The sequence below is a fragment of the Schistocerca cancellata genome, chromosome 8 (genome assembly GCF_023864275.1).
Source record: "Schistocerca cancellata isolate TAMUIC-IGC-003103 chromosome 8, iqSchCanc2.1, whole genome shotgun sequence".
Classification (NCBI taxonomy): Eukaryota; Metazoa; Arthropoda; class Insecta; order Orthoptera; family Acrididae; genus Schistocerca; species Schistocerca cancellata.
The window spans coordinates 74,118,753-74,138,035 of record NC_064633.1 but is presented as its reverse complement, the minus strand read 5'-3'; the positions used below and the strand labels follow the sequence as shown (position 1 = coordinate 74,138,035).

At 45.9% G+C, this 19,283-nt stretch overlaps 1 protein-coding gene across 1 annotated transcript in view; it reads left to right on the top strand.

Moving 5' to 3' along the window:
- The first annotated feature begins 1,567 nt into the window (after positions 1 to 1,567).
- The window catches only part of LOC126095365 (phorbol ester/diacylglycerol-binding protein unc-13-like), a 560,121-nt gene continuing 542,405 nt past the window's right edge, over positions 1,568 to 19,283 (top strand). Inside the window, exons 1-2 of the mRNA XM_049910171.1 lie at positions 1,568 to 1,580; positions 2,428 to 2,530. Of these exons, the coding sequence (XP_049766128.1) occupies positions 1,568 to 1,580; positions 2,428 to 2,530 (116 nt within the window). The remainder of the gene's footprint in view (positions 1,581 to 2,427; positions 2,531 to 19,283) is intronic.

The following is a 19,283-nucleotide window of genomic DNA, read 5'->3' as shown; positions in this document are numbered from 1 at the left end:
GTTTGCTTTCTTATCAAGCGCCGCTGCCCAACAGTTTGACTGCCGCCTCGGCTGACCCCTCGGCCACTCCTGGCGTCCAGCGCTACAACTTTAACTTCTTCCTACGTACTATTCTCAAGGTACTACAATTAGACTTGGCTTGTTCCTGCGGTTACAACAGCGGTACAGATGGGCCCAACAACATGCCGAATGGACCACTGAGGATTGGTATCACGTTCTCTTCACCGATGAATGTCGCATATGCCTTCAACCAGACAATCGTCTGAGACGTGTTTGGAGGCAATCCGGTCAGGCTGAGCCGGCCGGAGTCGCCGAGCGGTTCTAGGCGCTACAGTCTGGAGCCGTGCGACCGCTACAGTCGCAGGTTCGAATCCTGCCTCGGGCATGGGTGCGTGTGATGTCCACAGGTTAGTTAGGTTTAAGCAGTTCAAAGTTCTAGGGCACTGATGACCTCAGAAAAAAGTCCCATAGTGCTCAGAGCCATTTGAACCATTTTGAACCGGCTAGGCTGAACGGTTTAGACAGACTGTCCAGCGAGTGCAGCAAGGTGGAGGTTCCCTGCTGTTTTCGGGTGGCATTATGTGGGGACAACGTACGTCGCTGGTTGTCATGGAAGGCGCTGTAGTGGCCGCACGATACGCGAACGCCATCCTCCGACCGACAGTGCAACAATATTGGCAGTATATTGGCGAGGCATTCGTCTTCATGGACGACAAGACGCATCCCCATCGACCACATCTCGTGAATGAGTTCCCTCAGGATAACGACATCGCTCGACTAGAGCGGCCAGCATGTTCTCCAGACATGGACCCTATCGAACATGGCTGGGACACGTTGAAAAGTGCTGTTTATGGACGACGTGACCCATCAGCCATTCTGAGGGACCTACGCCGAATCACCGTTGTGGACTGGGACAAACTGGACCAAGAGTGCCTTGCTGAACTTGTGGATGGTCTGTCACGACGGATACAGGCACGGGATCAAATGCAAGAGGACGTGCTACTGGGAGGAGGAGGAGATTAATGTTTAACGTCCCGTCGACAACGAGGTCATTAGAGACGGAGCGCAAGCTCGGGTTAGGGAAGGACGGGGAAGGAAATCGGCCGTGCCCTTTCAAAGGAACCATCCCGGCATTTGCCTGAAAGGATTTAGTGAACGTGCTACTGGGTATTAGAGGTACCGGTGTGTGCAGCAGTTGGGATCACCACATCTGAAGGTCTCCCTGGTGCTACAACACGCAATGTGTGTCTTCATGTGCAATAAAAAGGGCGGAAATGATGTTTATTATTCCAATTTTCTGTACAGGTTCCGAAACGCTCGGAACCGAGGTGATGCAAAATAGTTTTCATATGTGTTTATACTCATATAGAAACCACATGTTGTTCTCTAACTTTATTCTATTATTTCTGATTTCAAGGAACAGTGTAAATATTTTCATCATTGAATTCACCGATCGTTTCTCCACAATTGGTTTTATCATTTTAACTGTTGTTCTTACTTTTGTCGTTTGGAATTTCTTCAATATATTGAAACTGCGGCTGTAAACTGCTCAAAATTCCGTACCACAATGAGGGTCCAAGGTACTGTATTAATGCACGAGGTTTGTACAGCATTTCGTGGAAGAAGTTGTGACTCAGTGATGTGACAAGCTTTTGCGGTAACGACTGTATGGTGTGTTCTGTGTTTTTATTCTTTGTAGTATTTTAACCCACTGACGTTGTCTGATCGTCTCTTTTTGTTTGTTGTCATTAGACCTGAAGATGACCGACAAGTGATGATAAAGAGGTAACATTGTACAGGATATTTCACAGGGATTGTAACGGAGACATAGTAGATAAAGTTTCCATAAGAAAGCCACGTCCGGAAATGTGCTGCACGGATGTAATATAAGTTTTAAGATGTGATCACTTTCATATTTATCGCCTCACGGTGCTCCTTTGTCACGGAGAACACAACCTGGCGACGGGTACTCGAAACACTGTATTTCGTACCGTAAAGTGGGAGACGAGCAAACTTACCTTACATCCAAACGGTACACTTCTTGGTATGTGATCCTTTTCAAAACTGTATCTGCGAAGTACCCTCTTCAGCCTCTAGAAGAGTGTAATAGAAATTATGAGACATATTGTATGCCAAATGAGTAACGGGGTAGCCGTTTCAATAAAAAGCTTTATACATCACTGACGTCGCGTCCTCGAGAATTTAACCATGCTAAGTTTTATGGTACTGGCCTGGGTCTTAATGAGCTTTTTTACAGATGCATTCTACGAGTATTAGGAACTGCGGGATCGTAAGTATTTTCAGTTATAAGTTTGAATTAGTCTATTTTACTGATACCTGTATGCGCTTTGTGGCTCGTAGGACATGTTTAATTGACCATTGGTGTCCGTGAATGACCATAGTGAGATGTTATGTTTTATGTTGCAGCTGCGCAGTACAACACCTATGTCACGCTGAAGCTGCAGAATGTGAAGTCGACTACGGTAACGGTGAAAGGCGCCAACCCCTGCTGGGAACAAGACTTCCTGTTGTGAGTACCGCTCATTGCTTCTAAATTATCTGTGAATATGTTGTGGCCTTCCTGATTTGTTTTGAAAATAGCAGTATTCTTCTGCTACTTTTAGTGTAGTGATCTGATTAACTCAGAACCGCGTGATTTAATTCCACAACATATCATTATTCTCGTTTTACTTTCGTTTCTATTCATTTATAGCCTCTTTTCAACGCACCATCCATTCTTTTCAACTGTTCTTCCAAGATCTTTGCCGTTTCTGGCAGAATTACGACGTTATCGGTAAATGAATTTTTTTCCTTTCAAATCCTTTTAAATATCTTCCCAAAATTCTCCTTGATTTTCCCTGCTGCGTCCTCAGTGTGTAGAGTGAATAACATTTGACATAGGCTGCGACCTTGCCTCACTCTCTTCCGAATTACAGCCTACCATTCGTGCCCTTCGATTCTTAGAAAAGCAGTCTGGTTTCTGTGAACGCTACAAACATTGCTACTGGCCGAACAGGTTTGGTGCAGGACGGTGACAGTTTCGTAGGTGCGTATTGCTGTCGTCAACTGTTAAAGATTTTATTAGGAACAAGAGAGACTCCTTATCCTCCAGTCAGCTACATTTACTTGTTATTGTCTATTTGCTATCGATTTCGAATATCTAAGGATTCCTCTTTAAGCCCTTTGCCTAGCTAATCTACAGGAGTTCGGCAAAAATATGGAAACACTATGAGAAATGGATGCTTGAACATAAATCCAAACGACAGCGCAACTTGCAGGTTGCACTGTTCTGTTTGCAACTGCGCGGTGTCTTACTTAAGTTGCAAGTGGCTGTCGTTGACGGAAGAGTGTTCCGTATAGTTGTAATTGCATTATATGGGAGCTACGTGAATTCTAACGTGGAAAAATTGTTGGTGCTCATTGGTGTGCACTTCCATGGCCACGGTTTTTTAAGTGTTCGGTGGTTGACGATGCATTCTACCCAAGATTTATGTTTCATACAGAGATACCGGAAATTCATCATACGCTAAGTCATAACGTGGATGAAAGTGTATGTTGAGCGATTGCAACGGACTGTCATTGAAGAGGACTGTGACGAAAAATAAACGGACTGCAACTGGAAAATACTGTGAGCATCAGAACTACACGAAGGGAGCCCCACAAGCAGGGAACTGCAAGGTGAGCTGTGATACAAATTCCCACAACGATGAAAAAGTGGTGTCCAAACAATATGACCTGGAATAAAGTCATTTAGTCGGATGAGTCCTGTATCCCACTGTTTCCGAGCTCTGGCCGATTTTGTGTCCAAACAGTGACACATGCTGGAGGTTCGGTGATGTCGGCAGCCGTTTCGTGGTATCACATGGACCCAAAGGTTACTCGGCATGGTCACTTTATTGCCAAGGACTATGTGACTGTTTTGGCCATGCCCGTGCCATGGTACAATGTTTGCTGCCCAATGGTGATAAGCCGCTTTCAAGACGAAAGGGTTCCATTCTCTCATTTCATATCGTCCAGGACTAGTTTTGTGGGCGCGAGTCACATCTCCCATGGTCACCATTGTCAACACACCCTAGCATTATTGAGTCTTTGTAGTCTACTTTGGAGAGTAAGGCGCGTGACCGCTGTCCACCTCCGTCATTGTTACCTGGAATTGTCACTATTTTTCATGAAGAACTGCATAACATTCCTTTGGAAACCGTAGAGAACCTTTGTTCCATTCCGAAACGACTGGAAGCTGCTTTGAATGCCAACGGTTTTCCTGCGCCTTATTGGACTTGGTTACGTGCTGCGTTTCTGGTGTTTCTATACCTCTGTGTACATTGCGTAGAATTTTCAGGATCTTTGAACGATCTTCTCTGACATAATTTCCTGTCACTGTGCTTTGGTCGATTGGATTCCAATCAATATACTCACTTCACTGAATGCATTTCAGCTGACCGTTTGTCGTCGAAGAGAAAGTGTGCGTGTGTGTGTGTGTGTGTGTGTGTGTGTGTGTGCGTGGGTGGGTGAGGGAGAGGATGAGGGAGAGGGTGGGGGAAAGGGTGGGGGTGCGGTGGGGGGTGAGGGTTAGGGTGAGTGAATGAGTGAGAGTGAAAAAAAAAATGTGTACAGTGCAAGGAGGAGAGGTGGAATAGAGGACGTTCATGCCCTCAGATCGACACTGGATTCTGGTCATTTTGAGACATTCTGCAGAGTCGTAAACCCAAGACACCAACTCCAGGTAAGTTCGGGGCTAAAGTAGCAAACAGACTCAAGTGTAGTTCTTCGATGAGAACTTTCACATTCATTTTGCTTCAAAGGAATCTTATAAAGATCTCAGGAAGACAAATTAAGTAAATTCTGTGGTAATCTCCAGAGTTAGCTTGGATTTGATTAAGTGCCAAAAAAATTATGCTTTGTAACCTCCAGATAACAGATAAAATAGCCTTGGAATGGAATCCTGGAGTATGTCGTAGTTTCATTAAAGTAAAGCACCAGTTACAAAACAAAATCGTTGAATGAGTAATGTATTCGTCGTTGTGTCATGTATACCAGGTAGAGACATATGGTATAATACCTGAGAACGGCGCAAATGACTTAGGGACAATACGCCAGGGCATTACGCGGAAAGATATGGCCCTGAAGGCCACGCGAAGAACTACAAAGACGGACAGAAGACACCGGGAGCGAGGTGCAGCCAGAGAGCGAGCGGAGTCGGCAGACAGCGGCCGCGAGACTAAATCAATGACGACAAATTACTTGCGGAAAGAATGAAGTAACTGAGTGTTGAGACAGAATACAAAAAGTAGTGCCGAATCCATACAAATTATGTATATATATATATCTATATACAGGGTGTTTCAAAAATGACCGGTATATTTGAAACGGCAATAAAAACTAAACGAGCAGCGATAGAAATACACCGTTTGTTGCAATATGCTTGGGACAACAGTACATTTTCAGGCAGACAAACTTTCGAAATTACAGTAGTTACAATTTTCACCAACAGATGGCGCTGAGGTCTGGGAAACTCTATAGTACGATATTTTCCACATATCCACCATGCGTAGCAATAATATGGCGTAGTCTCTGAATGAAATTACCCGAAACCTTTGACAACGTGTCTGGCGGAATGGCTTCACATGCAGATGAGATGTACTGCTTCAGCTGTTCAATTGTTTCTGGATTCTGGCGGTACACCTGGTCTTTCAAGTGTCCCCACAGAAAGAAGTCACAGGGCTTCATGTCTGGCGAATAGGGAGGCCAGTCCACGCCGCCTCCTGTATGTTTCGGATAGCCCAAAGCAATCACACGATCATCGAAATATTCATTCAGGAAATTAAAGACGTCGGCCGTGCGATGTGGCCGGGCACCATCTTGCATAAACCACGAGGTGTTCGCAGTGTCGTCTAAGGCAGTTTGTACCGCCACAAATTCACGAAGAATGTCCAGATAGCGTGATGCAGTAATCGTTTCGGATCTGAAAAATGGGCCAATGATTCCTTTGGAAGAAATGGCGGCCCAGACCAGTACTTTTTAAGGATACAGGGACGATGCGACTGCAACATGGGGCTTTTCGGTTCCCCATACGCGCCAGTTCTGTTTATTGACGAAGCCGTCCAGGTAAAAATAAGCTTCGTCAGTAAACCAAATGCTGCCGACATGCATATCGCCGTCATCAATCCTGTGCACTATATCGTTAGCGAATGTCTCTCGTGCAGCAATGGTAGCGGCGCTGAGGGGTTGCCGCGTTTGAATTTTGTACGGATAGAGGTGTAAACTCTGGCGCATGAGACGATACGTGGACATTGGCGTCATTTGGACCGCAGCTGCAACACGGCGAACGGAAACCCGAGGCCGCTGTCGGATCACCTGCTGCACTAGCTGCGTGTTGCCCTCTGTGGTTGCCGTACGCGGTCGCCCTACCTTTCCAGCACGTTCATCTGTCACGTTCCCAGTCCGTTGACATTTTTCAAACAGATCCTTTATTGTATCGCTTTTCGGTCCTTTGGTTACATTAAACCTCCGTTGAAAACTTCGTCTTGTTGCAACAACACTGTGTTCTAGGCGGTGGAATTCCAACACCAGAAAAATCCTCTGTTCTAAGGAATAAACCGTGTTGTCTACAGCACACTTGCACGTTGTGAACAGCACACACTTGCAGCGGAAAGACGACGTACAGAATGGCGCACCCACAGACTGCGTTGTCTTCTATATCGTTCACATCCCTTGCAGCGCCATCTGTTGTTGAAAATTGTAACTACTGTAATTTCGAAAGTTTGTCCGCCTGAAAATGTACTGTTGTCCCAAGCATATTGCAACAAACAGTGTATTTCTATCGCTGCTCGTTTAGTTTTTATTGCCGTTTCAAATATACCGGTCATTTTTAAAACACCCTGTATATATATAAGTTAGATATATCTAAAGTTAGATATAAAGTTAGATATAAAGATATATCTAAAGTTAGATATATTTTTCCCACGTGGAATGTTTCCCTCTAATATATATATATATATATATATATATATATATATATATATATATATATGTGTGTGTGTGTGTGTGTGTGTGTGTGTGTGTGTGTGTGTGTGTGTGTGTGTGTGTGTGTGTTTACATTTTCTCCTAAATCAGTGGATCAAGTTCAACTCAACTAGGTACACAAATCACTTACTGTGTGGAAAGAACCACTGTGGGGATAAGAACCGTCTACCTCTCAAAAAGGGTGGAGTGGACGTAAGAAAGCAGTGTATCTCACGACGCATAATAGTCAGACTATATTTATCCAGTATTTAAGAACAACAAACTTTACGCATAAATCTAAACATTACGAGACTCTTTGTGACTAACACCCTCCAAAAAATGATGAAAGGAGAAAAGTTTATTGTTCACCATGTTTTTGCTGTTCATGCATTATAACTGCCACATAAGGCTTGACCTTAAAGTTATTGCTTCTTTCGTGATATTTCTATTCGCAAGATTTTTGCAGATAGTATTCACATAAACCACTGAATTTATCTGCAAAAACGTGTCATTGTACGACGCATACTTCAGGAAATAAGACGTCATAAACATAAAGCGGCGTGGAAATGAAACTATAGGGCAGAATTTGCTAGAGATAAAGATGAGTATATATATATATATATATATAAACCTTTGGATCGATTTTAGTGAAACTTGGTATGTCTGGAAAGAAATACTGTGGGAGTAAGAACCAGCAACCTCCTGTTGGGGTGAGGATGATAAACAGCAAGAGAGAAAGGGAAGGGTGGAGAGACAGAGAGGGGGAAGGAGCAGCTGGTCACAGATATGGGGTAGGAGGAGCTGGATGGGTGAAAGGGACGAGGAGAAGATAGACGGAGAGAGTGGCAGAGGGGGAGATGGACAGAGAAAGGAAAGAGGAGGAGATGGAAAGAGCCAGGGGACAGCAGGAGAAGAACTGAGAAGTGTGGGACGGGGAGGTGGATAGAGAGACAGGGTAGGAGGAGACGGATCTAGAAATACAAGAGGAGAGAAGTGTGGAGGAGTAGCTGGAAGGGAAGGAGCAGATGGACAGAGAGAGGGGCAGGAGGAGATGTACACAGTGATGAGGAGGAAGCAATGGACTGAGAAAGGGAAAGGGAATGAACAAAGAGAGGGAGGGGAAGAGATATTCAGAGGGAGAGGAACAGAAGGACAGAGAGAGGTGGTGGGATATAGAGATGGACTGCATGGGGGGGAGGAGATGAATATTGGGGAAAGGGGGGGGGGTATGGGCTAACAGAATTGGAAAAAAATGTATACCTGGTCATCACTGGATACGCAGCTAGTACTGAATGCAAAAGTGCTCAGAAAAGTCTGATTTTGAAAGTAATAATTCGCATTGACTCTAGAATACTTTTCATTAAAAGTCACGACCAGTTTCACACCACTAGAAGAGGTATCCTCAGGGATAATGATTCTTTTTACTATGTCATCACCGAAAGCTAACTGTCCCTGCCTTGGAGCCACACTCTAAGACTCGCGTCATGTTGTAAGCAAATAACGTGCTAAAAGTGGTAGCCCTTACTTAAAGCGAAGAGGCTAGCAGAACCGCACCAGAAGCAGGAATGTGGTTGAGCGGCAGCAGGCAAGGTAGAACTGACCACTATGCAGTAGGGAAGATGGTCAAGTCCAATTTTCACTAAGTGCTACTTAGTCAGCACAGGTAACATCAGTGCATGGTAACAGCTGGTGTCGCTAATTTTATCAGTCGATACAATAATTGGCAACAAAAAACAACGACTGTAGGCCTCTCCTGTTTCAGTAAGTAATTTACCTACAAAATTACCGCAAGAAAAGTGCGATGCAACGCGTCGCAGCGCCACCAGGGTAACAAACAATTGAATACTACCGCATGTGTGTAGAAACCCTCGGTAGACGAAGAATATGACTTAGTAGAGTCAGTGGATTGCATGTGGCTGCCGCTTTAAAATTCTTTCCATGCAGTCAGATTGCAATAGTAAACGCAGTCAGATTCTAAGATATGTAAAGCATATAAATTCCATCGCATATAAACATTAACATTCAATAACATACAATAGTAATCACCTTATACATGCCGAGACGTAACAGTGCAAGAGAGTACCCATTTATAGTTGGCCTAATATTCAACAATAAACAGTGATAATGAACGAATCTACATGGTGAAACAGAACTCCACCGACAAACTTTGAGTGTATGTATGTTCAAATGGTACAAATGGCTCTGAGCACTACGGGACTTAACACCTGAGGTCGTCAGTCCCATAGAACTCAGAACTACTTAAACCTAACTAACCTAAGGACATCACACACATCCGTGCCCGAGACAGGATTCCGACCTGCGACCGTAGCAGTCACGCGGTACCGGACTGAAGCGCCTACAGCCGCTCGGCCGCCGTGGCTGTCTGTATGTATCCTCGTTGTTCGCTGCGATTCGATGATTCACGCAAGTTGCCTCTTTGCCTCAATCCCGGCTGGCTTCACCCTCGGGCAGGCAACGACACGCAGGATGTGGGCCCTGCTCCGGACCTCGGTCTGGATCCAGCATCCGAGCGTGTCCTCCTGGGGCTGCCGCAGCGAGTGTCTTCCACGCTTGTCTGGTGTGTCTTGGCAGATCCCGAGATCCAGGGCAATCTGGATAGGTGTCGGGATTCGCGTGGGTCGGCGCTCGGGGAGGGACTGTCCTGTCCTCCTTGTGGATGTAGTCGCCTGAGGCGAACCCATTTGGCACGGATGTAAGGGAAAGACCCGGTTTCACGCCGCAGGCGTTTCCTAAGGCTTCGGACGCCAGCCGAGGTTGCTGCCTAGGCGTCTGTGTACGATTGTTCCATTACGAATGAATGATTAGCCCAAGGACGTCAGTTTATCTGGTTCGTGCATGGGGTGTGTGGAGTAGTGACTTGACGAGTCGGCCCAGTGATCCCTTCGGTGCAGATGCACTAAGACTCTCGTATTCTTACGGTAATCAGCGAGTCATTGCAAGTAACGTGGATATTCGGGAATTGAGCTGGAGCATTACGCCAATAGTGTGTGGGTAAGTTGGAAATCTGAGTCGGTCAAGCAATGTGTCCAGATGGATGAGGCGATCATTCGTGAGAAACGGTGAAATCCTGGTTAGAATCCCAGTCTGGAACGAATTTTCAATTTTCCCCACTGATGTATTTACACTCCTGGAAATGGAAAAAAGAACACATTGACACCGGTGTGTCAGACCCACCATACTTGCTCCGGACACTGCGAGAGGGCTGTACAAGCAATGATCACACGCACGGCACAGCGGACACACCAGGAACCGCGGTGTTGGCCGTCGAATGGCGCTAGCTGCGCAGCATTTGTGCACCGCCGCCGTCAGTGTCAGCCAGTTTGCCGTGGCATACGGAGCTCCATCGCAGTCTTTAACACTGGTAGCATGCCGCGACAGCGTGGACGTGAACCGTATGTGCAGTTGACGGACTTTGAGCGAGGGCGTATAGTGGGCATGCGGGAGGCCGGGTGGACGTACCGCCGAATTGCTCAACACGTGGGGCGTGAGGTCTCCACCGTACATCGATGTTGTCGCCAGTGGTCGGCGGAAGGTGCACGTGCCCGTCGACCAGGGACCGGACCGCAGCGACGCACGGATGCACGCCAAGAACGTAGGATCCTACGCAGTGCCGTAGGGGACCGCACCGCCACTTCCCAGCAAATTAGGGACACTGTTGCTCCTGGGGTATCGGCGAGGACCATTCGCAACCGTCTCCATGAAGGTGGGCTACGGTCCCGCACACCGTTAGGCCGTCTTCCGCTCACGCCCCAACATCGTGCAGCCCGCCTCCAGTGGTGTCGCGACAGGCGTGAATGGAGGGACGAATGGAGACGTGTCGTCTTCAGCGATGAGAGTCGCTTCTGCCTTGGTGCCAATGATGGTCGTATGCGTGTTTGGCGCCGTGCAGGTGAGCTCCACAATCAGGACTGCATACGACCGAGGCACACAGGGCCAACACCCGGCATCATGGTGTGGGGAGCGATCTCCTACACTGGCCGTACACCACTGGTGATCGTCGAGGGGACACTGAATAGTGCACGGTACATCCAAACCGTCATCGAACCCATCGTTCTACCATTCCTAGACCGGCAAGGGAACTTGCTGTTCCAACAGGACAATGCACGTCCGCATGTATCCCGTGCCACCCAACGTGCTCTAGAAGGTGTAAGTCAACTACCCTGGCCAGCAAGATCTCCGGATCTGTCCCCCATTGAGCATGTTTGGGACTGGATGAAGCGTCGTCTCACGCGGTCTGCACGTCCAGCACGAACGCTGGTCCAACTGAGGCGCCAGGTGGAAATGGCATGGCAAGCCGTGCCACAGGACTACATCCAGCATCTCTACGATCGTCTCCATGGGAGAATAGCAGCCTGCATTGCTGCGAAAGCAATGTACTAGTGCCGACATTGTGCATGCTCTGTTGCCTGTGTCTATGTGCCTGTGGTTCTGTCAGTGTGATCATGTGATGTATCTGACCCCAGGAATGTGTGAATAAAGTTTCCCCTTCCTGGGACAATGAACTCACGGTGTTCTTATTTCAATTTCCAGGAGTGTATATGCCCACTAACAGCTAATGTCACTGTTACCTTCGGATGATACACTCTGAGAGGTTGTTAAAGGGATACCATCTGAGTAGTTTGGTCGAAGGGTCCCACAGTCTTCGTTCGGCTCGCTACAGCTCGCATTTCGTTTGGTTTATTGTTTCAGGTAGCTTTTTATATCTGTTGGGTTAAAAATAGTGCACAGCAGTGCAAATGTCGATGGTGTAAGCTCTGTGTCTCGTTTCCATTCGCTCACAGTTTCTGCGTTCTGTACTCCCCTGTTGAGCCTAGGGTTTTGTTTCCCGGCGGTGTCAGTTGTGCTTTGACAGTGATGTACAGCAGTACTGTGGGAAGGTTTGCTGATGACTTGACTGGTATCCACCTGGTGTACGGCCTCACTGAAAGCGACGGCAGCCCGGCACAATGACGCTGTGATGATCTGTTTCCACACCGACGTCAAACACGTCACAGTGCTTTTGCATCTTTACATGAGGCCCTAGGGGGAAGTATCCTTCCGTGTTAGAGTGGAAGATAATGGCTGTGTGAGGTATGCTACAACACCCGATGATGAAGAGAATGTGCACTATGTGATCAAATGTATCCGGACACCCCTAAAACATACGTTTTTCATATTAGGTGCATTGTACTGACATCTACTGCCAGGTATTCCATATCAGCGACCTCGGTAGTCATTAGACATCGTGAGCGAGTAGAATGGGGCGCTCCGCGGAACTCACTGACTTTGAAGTGTAGTCAGGTGATTGGGTGTCACTTGAGTCACACGTCTGCAAGCGAGATTTCAACACTCCTAAACATCCCTAGGTCCACTGTTTACGATGTGATAGTGAAGTGGAAACGTGAAGTGACATGTACAGCACAAAAACGAATAGGCCGACCTCGTTTGTTGCCTGACAGAGACCGCCGACATTTGAAAAGGGTCGTAATGTGTAATAGGTAGACATCTATCCAGACCATCACACAGGAATTCCAAACTGCATCAGGATCCACTGCAAGTACTACGACAGTTAGGCGGGAGGTGAGAAAACTTGGATTTCATGGTCGAGCGGCTGCTCATAAGCCACACATCACGCCGGTAAATGCCAAACAAGGCCTCGTTTGGTGTAAGGAGCGTAAGCATTGGACGACTGAACAGTGGAAAAACGTTGTGTGGAGTGACAAATCATGGGATACAATGTGGTGATCCGATGTCAGGGTGTGGCTATGGTGACTGTCCGGTGAACGTCATCTGCCAGCGTGTATACTGCCAACAGTAAAATTCGGAGGCGGCTGTGTTATGGTGTGGTGGTGTTTTTCATGGAGGGGGCTTGTACTATCACAGCACAGGCCTACATTGATGTTTTAAGCATCTTCTTGTTTCCCACTGTTGAAGAGCAATTCGGGGATGGCGATTGCATCTTTCAACAGGTCGAGCACCTTTTCCTATTGCACGGCTTGTGGCGGAGTGATTACACGACAATAACATCGCTGTAATGGACTAGCCCCCACGGAGTCCTGATCTGAATACTATAGAACACGTATGAGATGTTTCGGAACGACGACTTCGTGCCAAGCCTCACCGACCGACATCGATACCTCTCCTCAGTGCAGCACTCCGTGAAGAATGGCCTGGCATTCCCCAAGAAACCTTCCAGCAGCAGATTGCCGTAGGCCTGCGAGAGTGGAAGCTGTCATCAAGGCTAAGGGTGCGCCAACACCATACTGAATTCCAGCATTACTGATGGAGGGCGCCACGAACTAGTAAGTCATTCTCAGCCAGGTGTCCGGATGCTTTTGATCACATAGTGTATTACTTGCTATTGGTGGCAGTCCTGTCTCAAGTAGTTGGCACGTTGCACGATCTCCGAACACAAATCAATCAATTGTTTTGAGAGCCTGACACGAACAACAGTGCACCCGTATCATCCACAGAAGTCGTATCATTGCAGCCAGCGTTCCCACTTCGAGTGAACTTTGCAAATTGATTCCTTCAGAAACGTACAGAAACCTCCATTTTCGTGCTTTCGTGTTGCTTACAAGCCACCATTCTTAAAGGGAAGGTCATATTCAATAGTAGGAATAGCTATGCATGGGGTGACTAAAATAGACAAGCATTGGTGTGATGATCCTATCAGCAGAAGTTCAGTCTGAGTGTATTGACTGCTAATGTCAACGATTTTGTTACTGGACCTTTCCTACACCTCGGAACTGAACGTAGTCACGTACAAAACGTTCCTTCGTCTTGTCTTTCCAGAAGTCTTAAAAGATGTGCCGTTAAGATTTCGCCAGCTTATGTTGTTTTAGCATGACGGGGTGACAGCACACTTTGCACTCGATGCTGTGAAGCAGTGGTACAGTTCCATGCCCATCTCGGTCACTAGACGTGATACTAATGACTTATTCTCCTGGGGTCATGTGAAGAGCCTAGTTTGAGAGACTCTGGTCAATACTCGCTCGGACCTGTTTACTAGAATTCTCGCAGCCGCGGAACTACGAGGCCTATTCAGAAAATAAGATCCGATCTGTCGCGAAATGGTAACAACAATGAAAATAAAAAATGCTGTATTTGCAACAGTTTGCTACATCTTGCGATTACTTTTCTACATAATCGCCCCTCTGGCTTGGACATTTGTGGTAGCTTGGTAGCAAATTTTCAAAACCCTGCTTTTTCCGCCACGTCGTCTTCACAACCAGTGGTCCATGCGAGCAGAGATAAACATCAGAGTCAAGTCCTGGCCGAATGGTGGGTTATCAGAAACTTCCCATACGAAACGCTGCTGGAGGGTCCTCGTTGCCCCTGCAGTGTGCGGTCGATAAGTGTCACGAAGAAGGAAATGTACTACATGTATGTTTCCTGGGGTTGCACGAAATCAGGCGACATCTCACAGTGGGCTCTCATACTTGGCGGGAAACACTATTGGCCTAGGCATCTTTACGTACCCAACGGCCTTTCCGCAGTGATAACAACGGTTCCCGTCAGATCACTGAAGTTAAATGCTGTCGGGCTGGGCGAGCTCTTGGATGGGTGACCATCCGATCGGATTAGCGCTGTTGGCAAGAGTGGAGCGCTCAGCCCTTGTGAGGCAAACTGAGGAGCTACTGTATTGAGAAGTAGCGGCTCCGGTCTCGTAAACTGACATACGGCCGGGAGAGCGGTGTGCTGACCGCATGCCCCTCCATCTCCGCCTGTGGGCTGAAGATGACACGGCGGTCGGTCGATACCGTTGGGCCTTAATGGCCTGTTTAGGCGGAGCTTAGTTTTTGTCTTTACGTGCTCACTGTGTGTACAGAACAGAAAAGAGCGACGCGACGAGATCGACAGCCAATCTGGAGACACTGCCCAACACATCTATGCAAAGCTTCATCGGATTTTCGCAGTCGTTTTCATTCGCGAACTATCGGACCTTATTTTCGGAATAGTTTTCGAAATGTTTTATGTTTCATTCTTCAGATCATAAGACAATCGATCGTGTGTCACTGTATACTCAGCCGTGATGTAAGTCAAAATTTTGAAGTTCTCTGCATTTGTTACGCGGTGTACTGTGCATTGACGTACCAAACTCGGATGATAGTATACGTGTTTCATTTTAGGGTTATTACGTTACTCTGCGTTGTGTGCTGTACATTTTGTTTATTGCATATTAAAGGCGTCTTCACTGTTGTGAAAGTATTTTTACAGAAACAAGGCTTATTGCGGTTAAAGACTGAGTAAATCATAATTAATTTATTAGTCCATAACAATCCGAGCTGCCGACGTGTACCGAAATACTCATAGGGTATCCCTTGACAACCTCTGAATGTTTAAAGAGTGGCGTTGTAGTTCTCTCTTTGTTCGTGACTTTCAGTATATGAATAAACAGTGGTGTATACTTGACCTGCCAGGACTATAAAAGATAACTACAGTCTAGTTATAACTACCGTCTAGTTATATTTTCACTAGTATCCATGTCCCGGACTTGTATCGCACTTGAACTACATACATGAGGTCTTATTAATAATCATAGTCAATTATAAGAAGCTCCTTATTATCACGATGCAGGTTATTCGTCCACAGATTGGTAATTTTTGAAAAAAAAATAAAAAAATAAAAAACGAAGCCTGAAGTATTCTGTTATAATTAGAACACATTTTTTCGTATGGAACGCATTATTATACATGACAGGCGGATGACTATGCAACACCCACAGATAAAGTGGCTTTGAACGTTAAAATGACGAGAAATGTGATACTGCTAGTTATCTGACCGATCTTGTGTAACAAATGACGGAAACATTCGCGAGTGGTCAATGCCAATTAACCGGGATTGGACCACCTAAGTGATACGGGTGTCGTGAGCAAACTGCGTTCGGTGGAAGAAGAGAACGAAGACGATCCGATCGAGAAATCCGCCATCAAACAAACGATCGCACTGTAATGCGTGATCTGTTATCAGAGTATGTTGGACAAAATCTGTTTGATTACACCGATGTTCGCCGGCCGAAGTGGCCGTGCGGTTAAAGGCGCTGCAGTCTGGAACCGCAAGACCGCTACGGTCGCAGGTTCGAATCCTGCCTCGGGCATGGATGTTTGTGATGTCCTTAGGTTAGTTAGGTTTAACTAGTTCTAAGTTCTAGGGGACTAATGACCTCAGCAGTTGAGTCCCATAGTGCTCAGAGCCATTTGAACCATTTTGAACACCGATGTTCTGCCTATCCGGGAAATGAGAACCGTGGCCAAGAAACGCAGTGACTGAAAAACAGAAACAGAGAAAAACGTACGAGTATTTCCCGAAAGTTAACTGAAAACAAGTGATACCAGTATAGTGTATAATAAGTGTAATTTTGTAAATACATCCTTAGTTTCGGACGACTGACGCGTAAATGGTTCCAATGGCTCTAAGCACTATGGGACTTAACATCTGAGGTCATCAGTCCCCTAGACTTAGAACTACTTAAACCTAACTAACCTAAGGACATCACACACATCCGTGCCCGAGGCAAGTTTCGAACCTGCGACCGTAGCAGCAGCACGGTTAAGGACTGAAACGCCTAGAACCGCTCCGCCATAGCGGCCGGCGACGCATAAATATGGCAGTGGTATTTCAAATGTGACATGCAACATGTTCCGTAAACACATCGAAATAGCAGTTTCCTTTAAAACACCCGTGTTTCCGAGTACACGTGTTTTCCGATTATATGGGCAGTCTCGTGTTCCCACAGACGTGCAGATTCCTCTACAGTTAACTGTTCAACTATTTACATTATCCAACAGTTTCTTCGATTATATCACACAGCCACATTTGACATCAGATGATGTCTTCCGCTCTACTCTCATTATCCGTTTGCTCGCCGCTTTGAGAACGCAAGCACCATTACTTCTTCTCGGTTTGGCCACAGAAGCATTTTCCACAAAATGGCTTCACATACCAGTGTCTCGTAACTGTAACTAATGCATTTGTCTTTGTAACAGCGTTCTTCACAGTAGCACTGGGGGAAGGAGGAATTGTAGAAAACAGTTTAAAAAAGAGACGTGATACTCGTGTTCTACAAAAGAATGTTTTGAAGAAAATAACTGGCATGAGCACATGTGTCTGCCTCAGCACCCGACCTTCCAGGAGTTGGTCTCTCGAGTTTCCTGCGCTGAAGAAATGGGTCGCTTTTTAAGTTGAAACGGGCAGTCTGTTTTCATATCGGGCTCGATTCGAGACCAGAGAAAAGAACGTGCCTTTTATTTCCTCGCATTCAAATGCGGAGAAATATCTTTACAGAAGACGCAGAACTGTTTACTAGTGTGCGTGTTCGTCCGCTCATATGAGGAAGCGCGAGAGAGAGAGAGAGAGAGAGAGAGAGAGAGAGAGAGAGAGAGAGAGAAGGGGGGAGGTTATGGAGAGTGGAAATATTCTCGGAATTGAGTCAGAAGGTTTCGTCCCTATATCGTCAGCAGTGTTTGCGAATTTCCGAGCGCGAGCGTACTCGAATTGGAAAGGAATTCGTCGCAGTGCCCTGTGTTCAGTTACTGGATGAGAAGGACTGAGTCGCGGCATTAGCACTGTCTAGGCTATGTGCGGAGCGAGCGCTGTTGTCATACTGATTCGTTTCTCATAAATCAGATTTCTTGTGGTTTTTCTCAGTAATTTTGCGGGGATGTTAAAACTGAATATGGCTTTGAGCAGAATATGTATTCAACGACAGAGAGAACTTCGCTTCCTATCCAGTGTAAATACAAGCTACATTTAAAAGTCAGTGTCTTTGTCAGATAATAGCTTATTAAAATTAGAAACGGACTGAGTATACGTAAAATCGCGTACCTGAGTGTCTACCAAATCATATTTTCAAAAATGAAATATTGTGATTAACTGTTTACTCAGTCATCAATCCAAATATCGAAGCAATAGAATATCTCGGTGTAATGGATGAGTCACAGAATGTATATATGCTCGTACATCTTTTTAAGTAACGGTCAGTTTCTTTGGACAATTATAACATCCGTGTCCCTTAATTTTCTAGTGATAATGTAGCTGGTACCTTTCTGTCCATGTGCTTAATCTTCATAGTGTACTAATGTTTCATAGACTTCATTCATTTTGACTCATTCCTGGGAATATTCCTGCTCTTCACTGTTTTTCTCTCTCAGTTTTTTCACTTAAATTCCAATATTTTCCATTAACATTGCAATTAAAGTATTTAACAGTGTATTCAGCATTGCTTTTACTCCTGTTTACACTTGAATCCTGTTTAGTTTCCTACTGTACAACTTCGTTAACGCTACACGCTTGGCGTTGTTTTTGTAGAGGTGCATTTGGATAGCCCCACATTTAGGAGCTGATTTGTGTTGATTACTTCAGTTAAGTGTTAAATAATTATCCACTTGAATGTAACATTTGCCATTAATAGCAAACGGAAGGAATATGGGCGCCAGCAGCATGTTACTAACGTTTTAGTTCCAAAAGAAATACTTTTCTTGGACCACAAAAAAATGGTTCAAATGGCTCTGAGCACTATGCGACTCAACATCTTAGGTCATAAGTCCCCTAGAACTTAGAACTACTTAAACGTAACTAACCTAAGGACATCACACACACCCATGCCCGAGGCAGGATTCGAACCTGCGACCGTAGCAGTCCCGCGGTTCCGGACTGCAGCGCCAGAACCGCTAGACCACCGCGGCCGGCCCTTGGACCACAACTAGACTAACAACAGCTAACCTTCAAAAACTTATTCTGATGCAATTAATATCTTACCCTCAAACATTAAAATTAAAAACATAAAATCAACAATACTTTTATTGTGTTAATAAGTGTAGCAAAGTACGAGAGGACTTGAGATAGTAATGTATATATTATTATGGCAGGCCTAATAACTTACATCCAGTATTGCGCTACGCTTCAATGTGACGCTGATACGTGAGACGCTACCTAACAACTTGGTTAGCAAGTCTCTTTAAACAACAGTGCCAACGTTCTACGAATCTTCCAATTCGTCGCGATAGAAATCCTCTCCTTGGGCACGGCGCCGTTCAAGAACCACTGTGTGAAAGCCCCCAACATTGGAAAATCTGCTCTGCCACCCTATCCCCCCCTTCCCCATTCTCCTGCAGATGTTCTTTCAGGTCGGGTCGCTGAGAAGATGGAAACAGCATGGTTCAAGATCTGGACTTCCCGATCAGCATCACAAACGTCTGTGCAGCTTGGTCAAACTGTTGGCTCACTTTCGCTACTGCTGGAAGTGCCATTACGTTTGATCACGTGTTCTTATTGTGATC